At 38.2% G+C, this 17,692-nt stretch overlaps 1 protein-coding gene across 1 annotated transcript in view; it reads left to right on the top strand.

The window, feature by feature from the left end:
- The window catches only part of LOC122828650 (A disintegrin and metalloproteinase with thrombospondin motifs 3-like), a 56,247-nt gene that overhangs the window by 20,488 nt on the left and 18,067 nt on the right, over window positions 1-17,692 (top strand). Inside the window, exons 7-12 of the mRNA XM_044112404.1 lie at window positions 2,413-2,546; window positions 3,407-3,530; window positions 7,930-8,010; window positions 12,814-12,977; window positions 15,087-15,243; window positions 16,538-16,670. Coding sequence (XP_043968339.1) covers window positions 2,413-2,546; window positions 3,407-3,530; window positions 7,930-8,010; window positions 12,814-12,977; window positions 15,087-15,243; window positions 16,538-16,670 — 793 coding nt within the window. The remainder of the gene's footprint in view (window positions 1-2,412; window positions 2,547-3,406; window positions 3,531-7,929; window positions 8,011-12,813; window positions 12,978-15,086; window positions 15,244-16,537; window positions 16,671-17,692) is intronic.

The following is a 17,692-nucleotide window of genomic DNA, read 5'->3' on the forward strand; positions in this document are numbered from 1 at the left end:
ATCACAACACATTACAGGAGTTTCAATTTCAGACAATAGAAATAAAAAGCAGAATTTACCCTGAAAAAATCTTTTTCACGTTTTCTTATGCTATAAACACAAATTGATGGAAGAAATGTGAAGAATAATTTCTTTTCAGAAACTAATGAATAAATCTGGAAAGTGTGGCTTGCATTTGTATTCAGGAGATCAGACATAAGTGCTTTTCTGACTTGTTTACAGTTTTCCTTCGTCTTTATGAATTGATTTTTTTCACTAACGATCCTTTCAGGCCTGGATTTTATTTCGAGATATCCAGCTGCTCCACAACCGGTCTACTTCTGATCTATTAAATATCAATGTGACATAAAAAGACATAAATAAAAATCCCCTTTGTGTTTCAAAGCCACGGTGTAGCTCAGTTTTTTATCCATTATTTTTTTGTCAGTCTCTGTGGAATAGTCAGATCAGAGCTTAAAGAAATTTTGAACTTGTCGCCAGGCAGAAAAAGCCTCATTAGTGCGAGTTACAAACTTTCCAGCTCACAACAGAGCAAAAAGAAATGTTCTGTAAAAGAATCCAGTCTGACTTTACAACTGAGTTTTCTTTCTTCCTGTTTGGGTTAAAATCTTTTTAGTGCGGCAGGAAGCAGAACAGATGCTCTGCTGTCCTGCATCGTGTAAGAACAGTTTGTTTGTTTTTAAAAAAAAAAAAGCTTTTAAACTATTTATTTTTGGAAAACAAAGATTGTAGCAGAAAACTTTAAACAGAAATCACATTATTTTTGTTACTTTCATTAAAATGTGCTTTCAGTTTATTATTGAGCAGGTAAAAAAGAAAACAAATGTTAGAATAAAATAAAAATAAGAATTTTGCTTTGAGTTTGACATAATCTGTCCTGATGTTTCATTACCTGAACATTTTTTTTTTTACTTTTTACCAATAATGAGCCAATATTTCTCTCCAGTGTTTGTCTTTGAAGAATCAGATGTTCCAACAGTCGTGACAACCAGTAACAGACTTTGGATTTTGTCAAGTGCCATCATTAAAATCATCGATACACATTAAATATGTTGATCAATTTTCCGTTTATTATGTTTAAAAAGAATCTCTAAACAGGTGAGTTTTAGTCTTCTTTAAAGGAACTCAGTGTTTTGGCTGTTTTTCAGTTTTTTGGAAGTTTGTTCCAGATCTGCGGTGCCTAGAAGCTGAATGCTGCTTCTCCATGTTTGGTTTTAGTTTTGTATTATTTTGTATATGAATCATAGATTTTTGAAAATCGTCATCATTTCTCCATTTCAGCTCTCTAGAGAGTCGGACTTACTGAATTACTGAATTCAATTAGCTTCTATCTGTGTGTTTTTTCCTTATTTTTGAAATATAAAAACTTCAGTCCTTTAATAAATCAGGCTGAGACGCCTTGCAGTTCAGAGCTCTGAGTTGATAATCATAAATAATGTAATAAATCCACCGCAGTGTGTTTTTGAAGATGACAAGCTTCCAGGAAGCTTTGAGCTTCCAGGAAGAGAAGCTTTGAGCTAACTGTCTTGTTAGCTTGTTTTGTACCAGCTTCCTGGTGCGTTGTGTTTTACTCCCACACACTTTCCAGGATATTAATTAAGATTGTGTCAAATGTTCAAGTTTATTAGAATTTGCAGCAGCAACAAAGCAGCTCAAAGTGCTTTAGATCATAAAAATACAAAGTCATAGAACATGCAGTCAACACTTGAAGCGTTACATTTTGTCAAGTTCCATCGTTACACATCAGAATGTTGATTAATGTTTAATTTATAATGTTTCAAAGGCAACTCAGGTGGGTTTGTAGCCTTGATTTAAAGGAACTCAGTGTTCCAACTGCAGTTTTCAGGATGTTTGTTCCAGATTTGTGGTGCATAGAAGCTGAATGCTGCTTTCTTATGTTTGGTTCTGGTTCTGGAAGGTTGATACAACAACAGCAGGTCTTTAAGCCGTTCAGTGATTTCTAAACTACCAATAGTATTTTAAAGTCTGCTCTCTCAGTTTAAGGACTTTAAAACTGCGTGATGTGCTCTGACCTCCTGGTTTTAGTCAGAACGCCAGCAGCAGCGTTCTGGATCAGCTGCAGTTGGAGGATTGATTTTTTTTAGGCAGACCTATTTAAGACGCTGCTACAGTAATCAATGCGACTAAAGATAAACGCTTCAGTGAATTTCTCTAATGCTGAGACGTTAGTTCTTTAATCCTGGAAATGTTCTTCAGATAAAGAAGATTTCCATAACTATCTTTATGTCAGAGTTCATCCTGATCTCTGGTGTCCAGCTGTAATAACTGAAGCTGTTCATTCACTCCAGATCCTCTAGATGTTGTGTTTTTCTTTTTTGCTTTATCTTTCACTAGAGATTCAAAAGCAGAGTTTCAGCAGCTGCTGTGTTTTATTTTGATCTGTTCTGCTAGCTAACAAACGGTGCCACCTGTACTGCCAGTCAAAGGAGACTGGAGACGTGGCGTACCTGAAGCAGCTGGTGCATGATGGGACGCGGTGCTCATACAAGGACGCCTACAGCATCTGCGTGCGTGGAGAATGTGTGGTGAGTTTGTTTTGTTTTTTTTAAAAACGAGGTTTCGTCATGTTTGAATCTGCATCACGCTGCCTGAACAGAAATCTTTAATCAAATTCATCTTATCTGTCATCAACACTTGAACAAGTTCAGAGGAAATCTGATGGTTTTAAAAGACATAATCTGCAGAACCGCACTGCTCATGGTGGAAGCATGTTGGATTAGCTCTGCTGCATTAGCACTCTGTTCTTTATGAAGAGTTTTGTTCAAACATTTCAGTTCAGGCACTTTAGACAATCATTCCCTCTGGTTTTGGATGCCGTGCAGCTGGAAGGATTTTAGCTTTTACTTTCTTTACTGTAATGATTCATAGCCGTAGCAATAAGATTCTTTTTTTTTTACAACCCAGAGATTAGCCTCTCAAAAACTCCTCAAATAAATCCTGAACTAGGACCAGAAATTCCAGATGAGTTGAAAAGGAGAAGCAGGAAGTTTAAACTCAACTTTTTGGTCTCAAGGCTTTTTGGTCTAATTTCCAGTGCTTGAAATAAAACAAAACTAACATACAAACAACTTTTCAGCAATATGTAAATCATAACTCCTTAACATTGATGGAAAAAGTACTAGTTATTTCACTTATAACAAGGTAAAAATGAGAATGTTCTGCCACATTTCCTTCTTAGCAGAGTTATTTTTGGCAGTTCATTTGAACAGTTCTTCTGGACTTTATTGACTAATAGCAGCTTGAACTTCGTCTCAGTAAATCTGCAGACAAAAATAGAAGTCAAAAAGGTTTTCTCTGCTTCTGCTTACCCACCGGCGGCGCTCGTTAGCCAGAAGCTAAGGGTTGGATGCTAATCGTTGCCTTGTTGTGTTTTATGGTTGTGCAGAAGGTCGGCTGTGACAGAGAGATCGGCTCCAACAAGGTGGAGGATAAATGTGGTGTTTGTGGTGGAGACAACTCCCACTGCCGGACCGTGAAGGGAACCTTCACCCGGACTCCAAAGAAACCAGGTAAGGTCACCTGGAGCGGCACGCGGCTGCTAGCATGACTGACACACAGCTAGCCAGATGCTTCCTGTTTTGGTTGTTTATTCAGGACAGATTAACAAAACCAGACAAAAATAAAAAAAGAAACAAGATGGTAAATAACGAAGAAACAGCTTGGTACATTTTTTACATTCAAAAAATCTGAAAAGTGTGGCATGCATTTATATTCAGTCCCACTGCGTCTGGCTTCGCTCATCTAAAGGTTTTTCTATAGATTGTTGGTACAAAAGCATGCCACACTTTTCAGATTGTTGATTAATTTGTGAGAAGTGAAAGAGGAGCTTCCTACTCCTGCAATTTATCACCTGAGTTCATTTTGAGGAATCTGCTTCAAAAATACCCACACCACACTAATCAGAAGTTATTTTAAAAGTAATTTTCTGGCTACCTTATGATTACAACAACTATATATAATGTACATGAGACATTGAAGATGCTTAACTGTGTATCTATCCCAGTATTGAACAGATGGAAGTTGGATTTTTCTGGACGGATATTAATGTGGGACATTATGGTGAAACTGGAAGGCTGAGTAGATTATGGAGGTGTAGAAATTGCAGCAACTTCCAGCAGATTGTTTGTAAATGAGCTAAATTTGCATTCAAAGTCGATAAAAGAGCCGTTTAGAGGAATTAGTCGGAGCAAATATGCCTATGTAGGAAGTGTTGTATCTTTTTAATCAAAGCTGCAATTTCATTAAAAATCTTGGCTAAGCTTTATTAGTTTGAGCTCTGTGATTAGTTTTTTTTTATATACATTCAGCTGCACACATTGCTAAAGTAACCAGATCGTCTCTTAAGGAGGAAAACGCCTCCCTGCTGAGCCGACAGTAAGCTGGAAAAGACGGTGTTTTGTTTTGTTTTTGTAGAAAAAGTTTTCTCTGTTTTAGCTGTGGGAATGAATAAATAAGTGTAATGGATTCACCCCGAGGCTTTCTGTCTCCTCCTGACAGCAGATGAAGATCCATTCATCACTGACGACACTCTGAGCCTCAATGTGAAAACTTTAAAGTTGTTTTTTTTGTTTTGTTTTTAGCAAATGTTTCACTGTAAAAGCACAAAATCCTACCAAGTTTTTATCTAGTTTTACTTGAAATAGGACAAAAATTACTTTTTACAGTGTTTTAAGTAACCGAGCTCTAATAATGTTTGTGCAAGATGTAAGAGCTGGTTTTAAGTCAACAACTCCTTAAAATTCATTTTTAAAAAGTTTCTCCTCACACCCAAACTTGTCACTGCTCAGATCAAATCTTGTGAATTATCCTCCTGTGTGGAAAACGGACCCCGTATAACTCTTTAATGCTATTGGCTGAGAGGTTGCTAGGCAACGGTACTTTTTGTTCCAGCAGATAAGACCTTGCAAGCGAGCAGCAGAGTTTGAGTGGAGATTTGATCCGAGCAGAGAGACATTTTAAGCGCGAGGAGAAAAGTTTGAGAGCACAGAGAAAATTTGGAAGAGAGCAGAAGTTTTTTAGCGCTCTCGACGTATGGTAGTAAAATAACCCCGTATAATTTAGTTTGGTTGTATTTCTAGTGAACTAAGACATCAGCACTGGACCAAAAACACTTGGTAAGGTTTCGTTTTGCAGTGTTTTATTTAACCAATCACCTTTCCTCCAGGAAAACAGTTGAGCAAGAGAGAGCAAAATGACTCCCCACTGATGGAAAACTCACCATGCAAGTATCCCGGACCGTAGAGCAGATGGATGTCTAACTCTGTAGAAATCAGAAGAATCGAGCCTCAAACTGCTGTGACTAATTAAGTGTCTGTTTTGGTTTTCCTGTCTTCGGCTCGTTATAGGTAGAAGATGTTGTTCGTTGTCATGTTTGTGGCTTTTAAAAAGACAAACGCAGTTTTTTGGTTGGGGGAAACGTCCCTCAGAACCGAGCCGCCGGCCTCAGGGAGTAATCCAGCGTGTAATTGGTGGCTCTCGGTGTGATTCAGTGGAACCTGACTGGAGCGCCGGCGCTCGGTTTGGCCCGATGATTCACATCCACCGGGTCAATTTACGACTAGAGCCTTTTCTTTCAGAGCTTTAATCAAACTTTTCTTTCCACCGAGGGGCTCCCGGCTGCTCTGACGTCCTCCAGATTTATCCTTTAACTCTTTTGAAAAAAGTTGATTGGAGCTTTGAATGCTGAACACACACCGCTCCTGTGAGCAGAGTGCAACACTATTTTTACTTAAGAAAAAGAAAGAAAAAATGACTCAATAAGAGTAAAAAAAGTATTTGGTAAAAATCTACTCAAGTACTGAGTAACTGATCAAATTATCAATTGTTTAATATTTACAAATTACATCATCAGACAGAACAAAATATAAAGTTAAGTGAAAATTTTTGTATTTTTAGGACAAAAATGACAATAATTCATATAAGTAACAAAAATATATTTTTTCCAAATCAGTTTCTTTTAATAAAAAACTCATGAAACTTTAATAAAAACTGCAGGTGTTTGTCTGTCTGGTGGATTTCCAGTTTGTTTTCCATTCAGTGGGCAGAAAATCCAGAAATTTTACTCAGTTTAGAGTAGAGATACTTCGTCTTAAAATTATTCAAGCATCGTAAAAATAGTCCTTATTTTCAAAACCATTACTCCAGTAAACCAGTTACTGCTGTACTCTGTCTGTGGTTTTGCATTTCTAACCGCTGCTGCCTGGCCTGCTGCAGCGTCGCCCGCTGCAGCGTCGCCCGCTGCAGCCTCGCCTGCTGCAGCCTGGCCTGCTGCAGCCTGGCCCGCTGCAGCGTCGCCTGCTGCAGCGTCGCCTGCTGCAGCGTCGGACCGTCCCGTCAGTCGATTCTTCTGGTTTGCTGATTAGAAACTTTCCTCCACAGAGTTCTGCTGCTGGGAGAGACGGAGACACAAAGACTAACTGATCTGTTTCTGTCTGAAGGGAAGACCAGAGGAGCCTTCTCTCTGCCCAAAGGAGCTCGCAATGTGTTTTTAAATGAAAGTGAGGAGTCTAGAAATGTTCTGGGTGAGTGGCGGCGGGTTTGTGAGCGGTGGACATCAGCAGCAGAAAACCACAAGTAGAGCAGAATAACTGCCTCATTGAAACGACCCGAAGAGGCAGTTCATTTACAGCTGGAATGAACTCTGTTTCTTTACAAAAACATAAAAATACACAAAGTCTTTTGGTCTAGTTTCTAATGCAAATATCTCAATACACTTAAAATAAGACAAAATTAACTTATAAGGAACGTTTCAGTTGAAATTGACTCTGATTTCCGTAGTTTTGAGAGATCTGTGATCAGCTGATACTTAAATGTGAAGCTGATTTTAATCATATTTTCACGTTTTCAGTTAACAAAATTCACCCCACTGTTGCCTGTGAGCAACTTTCTTCCTATATTTAGCAACATTTTAGACAAAAGAAAAAAGGTAACCGCTAAAATCAGAAGCAGCAGGTCAGGATTTCTAAAGATTTTTAAAGTAAATTGTCCAGAAAAAATTGGTGCACTGCTGGTTTTCAGCAAGAAACAGGAAACAGTGATTTATTGATCATTGATTTAATCTCTTCAAGTCAATAATTCCTTAAAATTGATGAAAAAGTTCTGGTTCCACTGGGAGATTATTGTACGTGTAACACTGGAATAATGTCTTGTTATTAATAGAGATTCACCAATCCAATATCTGAATCTGATTAGTCAGGATTGGGTGTCTGTGACATTGTTCCCGATCAATAAAGACTTTATTTATTTTACATTAAATTTTGAATTTCTGATTTCACTTTCTGAACCATTTGAAAGGTTTGTTGCAGTTTATTATTGGTTGTTATTCTTCTATTTGCTCTGACTGAACAAGTTAAAGTTGTTTTTACATATTTGATCAAACTGGTGAAGGTTTTGGTGTTTTAACTGTTACGTACGGCTGCATATTTCTGAAATTAATTTTTAATTAATCGGCTGATACTAAACCACAGATTTTGGTATCGGAAGTGAAAAAGTTGGATCGGTGCTTCCCTAGTTATAAGTAATATAATCTTCCAGGGGACTGAGCCCTTTCCCATCAACCTCAAATCAACATCCACTATCTTCCTAAAAAGTTTCTTATAAGTTAGTTTTGTCTGCTCTATAGTGTGTTGAGGTATTTGCTCTAGAAACTATATCAAAAGTACTTTGTATGACTTTGTGTTTTTGCAATGTTGGGCCTGTTTCAATGCGTTTTCTGTAGGAACATCAACTTTAACTTTCTCTCTTCTTCAAACGTTGCTGCGTAGATCCAGAGTAAAGAAAACTTCTGCAGAAGTCTGATGTCCGCTGCTGCAAACATAGAGTTTAGTTCTAGATCTGCTTAACTTTTCTGTCTCCTCTCGTCTTCCCTAACCTCCCGCTTCTGCTGCTGCTGCTGCGAACTCTCCGAAGGTTACCTTAAGATGTTTCATGTTCCTCCTGGAGCTAGACACGTGCTGATCCAGGAACACGAGGCCGGCCCGCAGGTCCTGGGTAAGTGGCTTCCCGCCGGACGCCTCGGCCCGTCCTCACGCCTCGCTGGAGCTCTAACTGGAAAATGTTTCCTAAAATTAGAGATTAGAAACTCTGCATAATTTATCTCTTGTCATTTTCCCGGCCCGAGAGAATCCACTTGCTCATTCATTATTCATAAAGCTATTAAAGAGTCGCTTTTGGGTTCCATCGCTTGTAAAAATATGTTTTTAGAGTTTGAGTCCACAGATATTTCTGGCCACGTGTTGGATGAGTCGGCTTTATTTAAGCTCAGATTAACAGAAACACCAGAAGAGTCGGGGTGAAGCCGCTTCATTTCTCTAATTAGGTGATAAAACCTCTAATGAAGACGTTGAACACTGAAAGGTCGCTGAGAGGTCATGGAAAGCTGGCCGGCTAAATGAACTGGCAAATACCACAACGCGTTTTAATGTTCAGATGAGCAAAGAAATCATTATGAGAAATCAAAATGATCAGCGGAGAGTTTCCACAGCTTCATTAGAGCTGTGATGCAAGTTCTTCTCCTCTGTCTGATGAAACGAGTCGCAAAAGTTTTTGTTAAAAGTTAAAGTTATGTTCAGTTGCTTTCCACGTTGTGTTTGCTCTCTCAAATCTCTGGAAGCTGAAACGTTGAAACGCGACGCTCCTCACAACGCGATTGCCTTATAATTCTTTTTTTTTGTTTTGATTTTATATTCAATCATTTTAAAAAACCTTTTCAGTGTGTTTTTATGTAAATCAGAGTCGTTCATCATGGGGGTCGTAACACCAGGAACGCTGTAACATTCAGATTAAACATCCATCCATTTTCTTTACACTCTTCTTCCCTAATGGGGTCAGGAGGGTTGCTGGTTCCTCTCCAGCGGCGTCCCGGGCGAGAGGCGGGGTCACCCTGGACAGGTCGCCAGTCTGTCGCAGGGCAACACAAAGACATACAAGACAAACAACCATTCACACCTAGGGAGAATTTAGAGAGACCAATTAACCTGACAGTCATGTTTTTGGACTGTGGGAGGAAGCCGGAGAACCCGGAGAGAACCCACCATGCACAGGGAGAACATGCAAACTCCATGCAGAAAGACCCCGGGCAGGGAATCGAACCCAGGACCTTCTTGCTGCAAGGCAACAGCTCTACCAACTGCGCCACTGTGCAGCCCTTCCAGATTAAACATGTTTTTTATATTTCTTTCTAAATTCAAAGCTGTGTCTTTAAATACATTTTAACATTCTTGTTAATCCAACGTGTAACAAATGGGTAGGAGGCATAAATAATCTATATTCACTTTTGTGTGCATTATATTCAGGTATATTTGGGGTTTAACAAGTTGCATGCATTATGTAAAACATTCTTAAATCTATTTTCTCGTCGTCTGACTTTAAATCAGATAATCTCTCCATTATTCTTGCATTTAGGAAAAATAAATAGCTGTGATTGTTTGCAACCTTTGGAATGGAAGAGGAAGCCCCGGGTGCAACACGAGACGTAGAAAATAAATCAAGGAACCAACAAACTGAAAACCCGGCTCAGCATAAAAGTAATTTATTTTCACTACTTTACTTCAGGCCTTAAACAGAAAGGAAGCAACAGATGGTAGAGTCTCCAAGGCCAAAGCTGCAGAGACAAATACCCAGGACTGAAAATAAAACGATGCTTTTGTCTGTAAAAATAAAAGTTTAATACCTGAACCGCCTGCTTGGCCAGGTTCTGTTCTCTTCTACTTCTGGCCACAGAACAGAAAAATCAGCAGAGAATCCAAAACAAGATATCTTCAATAATTCACAAAACAAAAAGATCTCATCCCAGAATCACAGTCGGGACAAAAGATGAAGTTTTAACAAAACGCCCTGAAGTTTCAGCTTTCAGCTGGATCAGCAGCTTTTCCTGCAAACAACCGAGAGACAAAAAGAAAACGGCTCATTCTGGTCAGAGAGCCTCTAGAGGTCAGAGGACGTAACTATGGTAACCCCAACTGACCCGGAAAAGTTTGGTCTGATTATCATTATCAACCTCCCTGCACTGCAAAAACACAAATGTTACCCAGTGTTTTTCTTTAGTTTCTAGTGTAAATATCTGAGACCAGAAATAAGACAAAACTAACTGAGAATTAACGTTTTAGCTAAAGAAACTAGCAGAAACGCTGCTGCCCTGTTTTTGGGTCTGAGGTGGAAACCCGTCCTGAATCCTTTCCAGATACCTGGAACAATTATTTGTAAGGAGCGGAGAGGAGCGCCGCCCTCCGGCTTCTTATCGGCGCTCAATTCAAAAGCTAGCATCTGTGAGGAACCTTTGTGCACGTCGAATGGATCGCTCTCACGTCCGTAAAGGCAGCAGCGGCGCCAAACAACGAGCAGCAACGGTCCTGGAACGACACACACACACGCACACACACACACACGGCTGTCTGCTGCCTCTTTGTCGTGGGAAGGGTTCGCTTCTTTCAGGCGGAGCAACAGGAAACATCCTGGCTTCAGAACAGAAGAACCGTCATGGCCGCCGCAAACCGCCGGGGAAAACTATTGGCACCGTTTGGAAGAAGAGAAAAACTCTGAATGGAGGCGAAACTGTTGAGCAAATGGAATCACAAACGAGCCAAAACAGTTCGTTAAAGGGGTTTTCTTCTGAAATGAAAGTTATCTTATTGATATGTTTCTTCTTTTTGACAGTGATCCAGCATGCAGAACGTTACTGAAACACAAAAAATCCAAAGTACACAGCATTTATGGATCCATGTAGCATCACAGGAAGTTCATCATCATTAAATAAATCTAATTATTTTATTGAAAATGTGTAAATAATTACATTCAGTTTAAATTATAAACCTAAATAATATACTTTGGTCTAATAAACTGAATAATACATAAATATATTATAATACATAAATTTATAGCTGGATAAATATGAAGTGATTTAATTATTCCTTCAATTTTTAAACAAATTACATTTCTGTTTTCTAAAAGACATTAATAAAGTAAACATTACAATAATGCCTTAAATACTAAAATTGACCAACTTTATTTTATGGCTCCTGTCAATTTGTTACATGTTGAACTAATTTTAATATAAAAACACACAAAAATGTTTCATCAGAAATGTCACGACCCTCTTAACAAACCTCCACGACCCGCCTTTGTGTCACGAGCCCCATGTTGAACACCTCTGATTTTAGTAAAAAAATATTTTTTTAAAATAAAACCAAGAAAAGTAAACAAAAGTCTAAATAAAAAACCTTTGGAATCAGATTTCTCCCCGCTGGTTTCATCCGTCCATTCTGACTCTGTCCCTTGTTTTCCTTGTTTACGGTTTTTGCCTGGATTGTTGACGGTTCTCCCCGCAGCCTGCCGGGCCAGCATGGAGGAAAAACGCTTCACAACTGATTACCTTTATTTCTTTTATTCCCTGTGGCTGCGGGGAAAATCGATACTGCAGAACAGAAACGGGACCAAACAAAACACAAACCCAGCAGCTGAAAACATTTCACAGAGTCCGACCCACTCATGTCTGAAATCTAACGACCCGCGCAGCATCAGAACCGCTCCTCTTCATCAGTAAACGCTCTTCATCCGCCGTCATTACCTGAAAATGACGCTCAGAGAAAGATTACTGCCTGCTTATTCTTCAGACTGCTGTTTTTCTCAAAACTCACATCTCCTGTCACGATGTCAATGTTACAAAATATTAGAGCGCTAAACAAATAATCAGGAAATGGACCAGTGGACCGGTGGGCCGGTTTCCTCTGGTGCACCTACTAACTAATGAGAGGTCACATCAGCTGTGGGGTTTTAACGACCACAGAAGGAATTTTGATTTCCAGAATAAATGATTGTGCAGGTGCTCATTAAATCCTGCTGGAAAAACGACTCCTAGAGGCATCAGGTGTTTTCTAAGGACAATAAATCACCAGCTGAGTTTTGAAGCAAACTGAGCTGCTTTCACCATCTGCAGTAAAACAAAAGAAAATCCAAACTGCAAATTGATTTCTCGTCTGTAACGACTGTAGATGTCAATCGAAGCGATTCATAAATTTACCTCTTAAAATGCCAGAAGTGATGATCAGTCTCTGGTTTTCAGTCTGGTGGTCACAACATTTAAAGTCTCATTAATGGAAGTGATTTAGTCGTCAATAAGGCCAATCAATTAGTTTTTCAAGCCCATAAGTCAAACTTTTGTTAAATAACTTTTGTTTAGTTTTACGTAAAAAATTTCAGATTTTTTTTTCTTGTCTGTTCCCTTCTTGTATTTTTCTAGCCTTATAAATATATGGATAAAATCTACTTGTAAGTCAGTTTTCTTATTCTAAGTGTACAAATATATTTGCATGCATTCAATGACTGCAGTGATAATGAAGTTTTATCACAAGAAACTTCTTTATATTTCACAACTGGTTTAAAAATAACTGAAAGCACATTTTTGTCTCTGTAGAAATCTGCACACAACTGTGAATTTTGGCAAGTGCATAAAAATTAAAGTGCCAGCTACAACATCAAAATTTGTATGTCATTATCCATTTTATAATTTTTTTCTTAGTAAAATTTAGAATGTATTTTTTTCAGTGTTAGAAAGTTAGTTTGTGCACCAGAGGAAAAAGTATCTAAAACATTTCTGATTAATGTTGATATTTAAATAATCTAAGCCCTATCATATCCTTATGCATTTAAGTGCAATCAGTGTTATTGTGTGATTAATTCAGACTTAAATGTTCAGGCAGATTTATAATAAATCAGAGCAGAGGTCGTGCTGGTAGAGGAGGTTCTCTGGACGTTTCTCCAGTCTCATGATTTCTCCCATCGAATGACTGATTGCAGCAATCAAGAACCAGGCAACAGGACACTACATCCTCAACGGGAAGGGAGACGAGCTGAAGTCCAGGAGCTTCATTGACCTGGGAGTGGAGTGGCACTACATCCTGGAGGGAGACGTGGAGACGCTGCACACCGACGGACCTCTGCACGACCCCGTGGTGGTTCTGGTGAGGCGCTGCAGGCCAGAGGCTTCAGAAACAGATTCATGACACTAAAACGTCAAAAAGCGTCTCCTTACTTACCCAAAGTCAGATTTACACTGCAAAAACACAAAATCCTACCAAGGATTTTTGGTTTAGTTTCTAGTGCAAATATCTTATAACACTTGAAACTAGACAAAACTAACAGACAAGTGGCTTTTTAACAGAATATAGGAGCTTTCTTTAAGTAAATAATCCCTTAATATTGATTAAAAAGTTCTAGTTTTGTTGGTAGATTGTTTTATTTAAGACATTAGAAAAATACCATATTATACGTTTTACAAATTTTCAAGTTTTTTCAGCACATTAAAGTGGATCTGTTGGGATAAATTTCCATTTTGTTCTGACATTTGAGTCCAACTGCTTATAAAACAGTCCAAGCACTTACAAAAACCACCCAGATGTTTTTTGGTGTCTGGAAAATGAGCCTTTACAAAAACGTCCTGATTGTTACCTAGCAACCCCAGTGAAGCTTCACCCTGTCACCTAGCAACCCAATCTGAGCTCCAGCACATTTGGTCAGCTGGCTTTGTTGTGGACTTACCATTCAGAAACCACTTGCTGCAGCCTTGTTGGTTGTGCAGGAGTCCCCAGTTCTGCATTTCAAAGATGTACAGTTGTACAATTATGCATCCATTTGCAGCCATTTTCTCATAAAAATTTAAAAGTTGAGTTTGGGGGGTGTGGCCAGCAGCAGCTTATTTGGATTTAAAGTGACAGAGGCCCTAAAACTGAGCAACCTAAAGTCTCATCGTTTAATGATTTTGTATAAAAAATTTAACAAATACGTTTTGTATCGACCATAGACAGATTCTAACCTGATCAAGGACCAATAATTGGTCACCTTTAAGATGTAGATATCACCACTTCTGTTTACACTTTAAACAGATATTGTTTTTAACCAATAAGATCACACATAGTCCACTTCTGTGACATTTTACAAGGTTGACACACAGAGATGACATTATGTCAATCGTTTTGGTGCCTTGCAGTTGTTCTAAGCCCAAAGCAAAAGCTGTGCCCACATCCTCAGCACCAAGTGGAGCCTGTTCCCAGTTGGACTCCAACGACTCTGCTGCCGGTGTTCATGGTCAGGATTATGTTCTGATCTTCTAACCCAGGAGAGTCAAAATCATTTTCATTCTGGGCAACATCCAGATCATAAATGTTCTGAAAGGTTGTTTGTGCCAGAATGCACTGATAAAAACCGATAAAATATGGATAAATAGATGTCTCTGCATTTGCCAAGTGCTTCTTGAATGAAATAATAATGAACATCCAGGATTTCATGATTGTTTTTGTGATTTTGCTATAAAAATTTCAGATTTTTGATGATTTGAAAAAATTTGCAGTATTTGCGCTTATGTATGACTTTTTGTTAAATGTGACTTTTTGTTACTCCTCATATTGATAACCGACTGTAACTTGGCATCAGGTGCAGTAAAGAGTAAGAAATACTGCAGCCTGCAGGTGGGAGTTAGCAGTCATTTACACCCAATGTTTTTGTTAATTTTTGTGGAAAATTTTGAATAATCTCACAAACATACATTAGTGCAAAACACAACAAAAACCTGAAGGCATCTGGAGTTTAGAGGGCCCCATAAAACGTTGTGACGGGCCGGATGTGGCCCCCGAACCTTTAGTTTGGCAGGTGTGTAATTTAATCTGAAGATTTTTCTGAGACAAGGTTTCCATGAACCATTTTTAATGAGTCATTGAGTCGTGACCATGTTATTATTCCGAGTTGCTCTGACGTAATTCAGAAGGAAGATAATAGCTTGTGTTTTTATTAAAGACAACACAGAAATAGACAAGTAAAGAGGGAGTATTGCTTCACTTTCTGGTGTCTCAGTGCTTTCTCTAACCTTCTTTCACTCTCCTCTAATTACCCCTCTCATCACGAGCCAATTACCTTAGCATGGCTGCACAATGAACCATCCTGGCTTTGTTATTTTCCCCTCCAATTGAAATTATCCACAGTTTATTTGAACAGCTCCAGTCTCTCACTGCAGATTTACTGTATGGATCAGGCTGTAACGCGCCGGCTTTTGTTTTTACTCTCTTCCTGGTTTGTAGATTATACCGAAGGACAACGAGACACGATCCACGTTGATGTACAAGTACATCATCCACGAGGACTCGGTGCCGGTCAACAACAACAACGTGATCCAGGAGGAAGCGTACGAGTGGGCTCTGAAGAGCTGGTCGCCGTGCTCGAAGCCCTGCTCTGGAGGTAAATCATCACATTATCCTCCAATCACAGAGGGACGTGACCGCTGACACACATTAACATTTTCTGCTTTAAGACCCACTCCACCAAGCAGCAGTCTATAAATTATGACCCCAGTTTAATTCTCGCACTTTAAACGAGTTGAATAAGTATGATGGAGTATTAGTGGAAACAAAAATATAAAATTATGACTATGAAGTCCTAAAATTACAAGAATAAAGTCATAATATTACAGAATAAAGTAGCAACATGATAAGAAACACAAAATATTTCAAACAAAGTCCTGAAATTCACAAGAATGAAGTCATAATATTACAAATATAGTCGTGTGAGAATAGTCATTATATTATGAGAATAAAGTGGCATTATGATAATAAACACATAATGTTGCAAGCATGGTTATAAAACTACAAGAAATAAGTCATATTTTACAAAAACAGGATCGTAATATTAGGAGAATGTGTGCAAAATATTAAAAGAATAGATTTTTAATGTTATAATAAACTAGTATTTTGAGTATAAAGTCATAAAAATACATGAATAAAGTACATAATCCATGATAAAGCTTGGTTTTATTTTAATCTTTCTATTTTTATGTATTTTTTTTTTTACATATTTTTGCCCTGCACGTTCTATTGACTTATCGATTTTGGCCCACATGACATGAAGTTTGGACTCCCCTGTTCTAAAGACTTTCCTTAGGATTTGTTTTCTCTTCCCTGATTTACAGAAAGACTGTCTGTCTGTCTGTCTGTCTGTCTGTCTGTCTGTCTGTCGTTATAAATCATCTGACGCCTCATTTGAATCATTTTTTGCTCTCCAATCGTTTTAATCACTTGATGGATCCCATCTGTTGTTTTTTGAGTGCAGCCGCTCCACCTGCTGTGGTTTAAGGATCTTTTCATTCTCTCCACTGTCTGCTCAGTATCTGATGCTCTGCAGAATGAACCAAAAATAATTCAGCTTGTTAATTAATTTGTTCTGTAGCTGCAGTAGCAGCTCAGTAAGGAGGGCGAAGAGATCGATCTTTTCACAGATTATCTGTTATATATATTAGATATTTTTTTATAAAAGTTGCAAACTGCAGCTTTAAGCCTTGTGGCCTGGATACATAAAAATCTAAGATTTCCCTGCTGAGGTGGAGATATTTATGTCTGACAACACGATCCTGCTTCTGGAGCTCTGTGGCTGATTGTTGCTGCCGTTTAAACCATTTAATAAATGTATTTTAATCAATTGCTTACTTTTGATGCACTGCCAAGCAATCTGCAGTTAAAGAGAGTCTCCTCTTTCCCAGGGTTTCAGTACACCAAGTACGGCTGCAGGAAGAAGGGAGACACAAAGATGGTCCACCGCGGATACTGTGAGGCTAACAAGAAGCCGAAGCCGATCCGCCGAATGTGTAACCTTCAGGACTGCACTCAGCCTCAGTAAGTACAGCGCACAAAAATCCAAAGATTACAGGATAAAAATGTTATTTTCCTAAATGTAATTCTCTCTTTTTTTGCTGAGATTTAGAGAGAAGTTGAAATGAAAAACTTATCCTGTTAAAATCAGCTCTGTTTTTTTAATCTATATGAAAATGAAATTAAGAGACAATGATTCTAAAAAAAAAAAACCAGTATAAAAAAAGTGAAGATTTAATGCAGGTGTGGCAGAAGAGTGAAAAAGAAACTAAAACTTTTTTGTTTTCTACACAGAAACAGGAAGTAAACTTCCTTTGCTCAAATTTAGGTTCATCATTCATGACTTTGTTTACTTCTAAATTCATTGAACATTCAGAAAATGTCTTTGCATTTGAACTACATTACACACAACAGACCACATGTCAGACAATTTTTTATATTATGTAAAAATCTGAATGAAATTTTTCTGGTTATAAAAGCAGAACTTGGCATGGCTCAGTTACTGCCACCAAAGTTTTGCAAACTTTCAAAACTCCAACATTTCCTGTTAGAGACCCTTTCAATAATTTAAAGTCTTCAGAATGAGAGGTCAGAGAAAGAGAAAATGCAGACCAGAGTTTCTGCATGATGCATAGAGTTTGTTTCCTGCATTTATTACTGCACAGCGCTGCTTACAAGAAAAACTAATTTAGAAAAATATTACCTAATTTGGTGGTGGATACACTGCTGCTAATCCGCTAATAGCCGATCTAACTTTTAGCACACTTAGCTTCTCCTAAATTAATCTATCCAGAAATATTCTAGAGCTCTAATTTACTTGGCTGTTTTGTTTAATGTTTATTTTTAAGTTTTGGTTATAAATTGTTAATAATTCTTGTAGTTGGACGTTTATGTTCACACTTTTATTATGAATTTGGTGAAGAATGCTAACACACCAGATCCATTTCATCTCTTTGTGGTCTCCTTTTCTTCCAAGAATCTTTATAGAACAAATGACAAGTATACTAAAAACATTTGAGGTTTACAGAATAATACTTCACTTATAT

Source organism: Gambusia affinis, linkage group LG03 (genome assembly GCF_019740435.1).
Source record: "Gambusia affinis linkage group LG03, SWU_Gaff_1.0, whole genome shotgun sequence".
Lineage (NCBI taxonomy): Eukaryota > Metazoa > Chordata > Actinopteri > Cyprinodontiformes > Poeciliidae > Gambusia > Gambusia affinis.